Source organism: Ictidomys tridecemlineatus, chromosome 4 (assembly GCF_052094955.1).
Source record: "Ictidomys tridecemlineatus isolate mIctTri1 chromosome 4, mIctTri1.hap1, whole genome shotgun sequence".
Taxonomy (NCBI): domain Eukaryota; kingdom Metazoa; phylum Chordata; class Mammalia; order Rodentia; family Sciuridae; genus Ictidomys; species Ictidomys tridecemlineatus.
Genome location: NC_135480.1, coordinates 162,584,571 through 162,589,292, shown reverse-complemented (window position 1 = coordinate 162,589,292; position 4,722 = coordinate 162,584,571). Strand labels below are relative to the sequence as shown.

General features: G+C 40.9%; 1 protein-coding gene across 1 annotated transcript; it reads right to left on the bottom strand.

The window, feature by feature from the left end:
• On the bottom strand, positions 1 to 606 carry LOC101970392 (interferon alpha-13-like). Its single transcript, XM_005335913.2, has one exon. The coding sequence runs from the start codon at positions 604 to 606 to the stop codon at positions 1 to 3; it is 606 nt and encodes a 201-aa protein (XP_005335970.2).
• Positions 607 to 4,722: the final 4,116 nt, after the last annotated feature.

Below are 4,722 nucleotides of genomic sequence, written 5' to 3'. Positions count from 1 at the left end.
TCAGTGAGAAGCATTTCCCTGCTGGACCAGGTCTCCTTCCCTGCTCCTTAATCTTTCATACAACTTAGGTGAAGAAGAGACGAATTTCACGACTTCTGTTCGGACAACCTCCCAGGCACAAGGCCGGTATTCCTTCTCCTTCAGGTAATCAGTGATCCTCCGGAAGCATTTTTTAACAGTTATTCCGAGAGGTTTTTGCTGCCAAACCTGGTGGGTCACACAGGCTTTCAGGTCCTGATACTGTTGATTGAGGCCACTGAGGAAGATGTCCAGAAGGGTCTTGTTCCAAGCAGCAAAGGCCTCCTGGGTGCCAAAAAGGTCCAAGATCTTGCGGGTCATCTCCTGGAGGGCAGCAACAGCTTGAGCCCTCGGCACCTTCTCACCCTCCAACAGCTTCTGGGGGAAGGCAAAGTCCTTTCTGTCGTTCAGGCAGGAGGAAGTGGGAATTCTCCTCATTTCTTTCAGGAGATTCAGTGCCCCCTCCTCATTTTTCTCAGAAGTTTCAAGACTCAGATTGTGTCTCTGAGGCAGGTCACAGCCCAGAGAGCAGGTGGTCTTGCAGCTGAGCACCACTAGGGCCAGCAGGAAAGCCAAGGGCAAGGCCATTGGGGATCCTGCAGATGCTGCTGGGCTGTCTGAGATGGGTGATGCTCAGTCCTTGCTCCAGGTTCTCTGAAGACCTTGCTTTGTGTGGATACCTAAAAGAGAGAACACAGTAGTGTGATTTTATGAGTGCCAGTGCCTTCTGTTTTTGCTTTCCTTTATACATTCTCTACTTTGGTTTTCATCAATGTTTCTAAACCATTCTAGTTTTCATTATTGCCTCCACTTCCAATGTTACCCTTACCTATCAGAGCCTTTTTACAAATGTATTTCTTATTGAAAATGTCATTAAATTTCACTCAGGCTATTTATCCTTCATATCTGTATAGGTAGCGTATCTATATCTGTCTATATCAAAATTATGAACTTATGTTTTTATTCATTACAGAGTTATGAATGACAATATTTAAGCTAAATAACACTTTAAATTTTTTGAAATTTAAATGATCTTTATATCTGTATTTGTAATGACTTCACTCACTTTTAAGTTAATTGTGATATGTCAAATTACAGTGACTATAAATTTTCAAAATATATGATAAAATTGAGATAATCTGATCCTACAATGCGATTATAAAACCTTTCTTAAAAGGATGAAATAATGTTAGACTGTTTTCTTTGCAATGATTTTTAGTACTTTGCATCCTATGAGAAAATTATTAAAATCATGTAAAAAATAATTTTTAATCTCTACAGTAGCTCAATTTTGTTGTGTACTTTACAAAATTATTGACATGACTTTAACTCGTGTAAGACATTTGGAAGTATCTGAAGATAGGGCAGAAACAGCAAGTGAAAAAGAATTAGAAATGGAGCCTGCAAGGGCTGGGGTTAGGCCTCAGTGGTAGAGCACTTGCCTAGCAGGAGTGAGGCCCTGGGCTGGATCCTCAGCACCACGTGAAAATAAATAAATAAATAAATAAATAAATAAATAAATAAATAAATAAATAAATAGAAATAAAACTATTGTGCCCAACAATAACCAAAAAGTAAATGTTTGGAAAAGAAATGGAGCCTGACAGTATGACTGAATGACTCCAATCTCATGATAAAACCTTAATCTGTTCCTGCTCAGATGTGGGGTTCAGTCCTTGGATTAAAAACAGAAACAGAAAGAAAGAAAAACAAAACTCAGAAAATATCTTCCTAATTTCAAATCTTCAGTCTGTAAAGTATTGTGCCATTTGAAATGCACGTGTTTGTTCAGTGTTCACAAAGCTTCTAATATTTTGAACCCATTATATTTGTAAGAAAACTGTGGTTTGCGGAGTTTCAGTGGGTTGTGCTACATCACACAGAAATCCTGGCAGAAATCCTAGTAAATGATGACTGATGACTAATTTTGTATTCTTGAATTTTAGATTTCTCTAATAATTGTTCAGTTCATTTATATTCAGATTATAAACAATACCCTTGCTCTAAGGATTTGCAAGGGAATATTTTTGTTTCCAGGAAGGGTAGAGTTTTGGAGTACCAGAAACCACTGTAGTGCCTAAGATTCATTCTTACCTCCAAAGATTTTTTTTGTAAATGTAGGTGATAGATCTGGACTAAATCAGTTTCAGTAATGCACTTTCCAGCCTCTGGGCGGCGCTTAGGCACCGCTATGCCCTGAAAGTGCACAAGAGGCAGCAGCTTCAGGCTTTTCTGTCTCCTTTGCCCGTGATTGGGAGATGTTTGGGGCTTTCAGTTTCCAGTTGCCCTCTGCAGTTGGAGGAAAACACCCTGGCTTGCCTGTCAACTTGCTGCCCCTTAAATACTCTACCAGGCTCTCTCTGTCGGAAGTTAGGTGGACACTTTACCCGCATTTTGGGGATGAAGATCTTTCTTTGGTGCAAGTTGCAAATGTTACCCATTCTCAATATTGCCCTACTCATGGGGATTTCCCTCTGGGGTGAAGTGTGTGTCAGCAGAAGGGGATTTTTTTTTTTCTTTGACTAAATATTTTTTCAGCGTTTTGAGGACTAGATGTCTTTGGTTTGTGACTATAGAGGTTACCTGTGTCTGGAGAAGTGCCCGCAGCACTTGGAGAAGGGAAAAGAAGAGACAGTTCTGTGGACCAGGAAGGACCAGAATTGCGGACCCCTGCAGGGGAGCTGGAGAGCGCCCTTTCCCTAGAGCCCCAGGAGGGAGACAGCGCCTCTCTAGGGATGCTTTTAGTAATTTTCAGCGATTTCGTTTTCAATGGGATGACCTTGAAGAAATTTGAAAACGTAAGTCAGGCATGTTGTAATCATATTATTATCACGAGTTCTTTAGTGAGTGAAAAATCGGTTTTTCACGAAACCATTAAATCAAATAAGTTAAATTTTTACTCATACTAAAACAAAAATTTTATATGCTTTTACTTTGCTAGCTTTAGAATAAACGAAGTCAACGATATTTTCAGGATGACCTCTTTTTCATTTGATCGAATAGACGAGTTCCTCAATTTCTCGTCGGTTACAACTTTTGAGACTCTGTATTGAATTTGAAGGTACTGAAACTTTGTAAACAAGCAACCAGGAAGTATTAGCATGAACAAACACATGACTGTGTTTTAATTTATAACCTAACAGTTAGTCATAAATATCGGAAACATCCGAATTTCAACAGCTGAAGGAAATATAGAAACCAGCTGGCAATCAAGCAAACTGGATTTCAAAACCACACTCCTTGAATCAGAATCTTGGACTATCTTTATATTTGATATAATATAAGGTTTCTAAATGCTCCTCGGAAAATGTATGGATGAGTGGTCGGAGAAGTCATTGATCACACTGAATTATAGTCTTATCATTATATGCTGTGACGCTGAACTTGGAAATCAGAAAGTCTCAGAGAATTGCTGCAGGATCTAGAGGCCAGAAGTGTGGTGGGTTCTTTCAGGTTGGATATTCTGGACAGACGACTGGCTCACTTTTCACTTTTCTGATCCCATAGCTCCACTCTCAAAACTACTTTTTGACTCTTCCATAGCTCTGTTTCATTCACCTGTTACTCTAGACAGGACCATGCCTTCTGTGTGCCTTATTCCTAAGGCAGCAGTATACTTCAGATCCTGGGAAACTTTGGCTTGGTCCCTCAACATGTTATTGAACCCTGAAGCTTTGCTTTCATCTTTTAGTTTCATGAACACTGCCGTGTAAATGGACCCAGTGGCACCCATATTTATAAATTCTGAAAAATAACAATAACATCAACTTAATAAGGGAGCCCTAAGTCTGCCAGAAGAGATTGACATTGTTTTTCCTTTCTTCACCCTACTTTTAAAATATGACCATGATAACAGAGACAATTAGAATAGGAAATCTCAGGAGGGATTAGAACGTCATCAATCTAGAAAAACGAGTTAGTCAGGATAGAGTAAAAAGTGAGGATTATGATGTCAATTCCATACTCATGACCATCTAGCTGGGTGCTGAGAGCCATAGCCAAGTAGGAATGACTCATGGCATTTGGGGTTGAGAGGTGACCCTGCTCAGATCCTGCTGGGAATAGGGCAGCTCCAGGATTAGGGCGGATCCTGCTGGGATTAGGGCAGATCCTGCTGCCTCAGGCCCCCACTCCTTTGGAGTTCCTGTTGAGTTCTCTGGGGGTTCTGAGAGACTTGGTGTGGGAAGCTGGGTAGAGGCAGGGTGTTTCCGGGAAGTGTGTGTAGAGTGTCAGTGAGAGTTCAGGAATAAAGAGTTGCTGTTTGAATCTACAAGTCTTTGTGGCGGCTCAGTTATTTTGTGCCCAGACAGACTGCGGCACTGGGGGAAGTACATGATTCCAGAGGACAGTTTCAGGCAGCTGATTCAGTGTCTATAGATGGGTTTAATGAGACCACCAGGGAACATAGGCCCTCCATCCTGCTTCATCAGCCATTTTTCCACCTCAACTCTCTTGGGACCAACCCTCTGACTTGTGTCAATGGGGTCCTGGAGAGCAATGCTGAGTCCCTGAAATCCCCTGGTCTGACAATCAACATGGCCTCAGAGAGTAGAGTACTATCATGATCTTGAAGAGAGAGCACACATGATCTTGAAGAGAGAGCCAAATAACTTTCTTTGGCAGAGACTGCTATATGACATATGAAGAGGACCAAATGCAGAACTCTATTCTTTATTTCAGCTTTTCAAAAAAGGGTTAAGATGT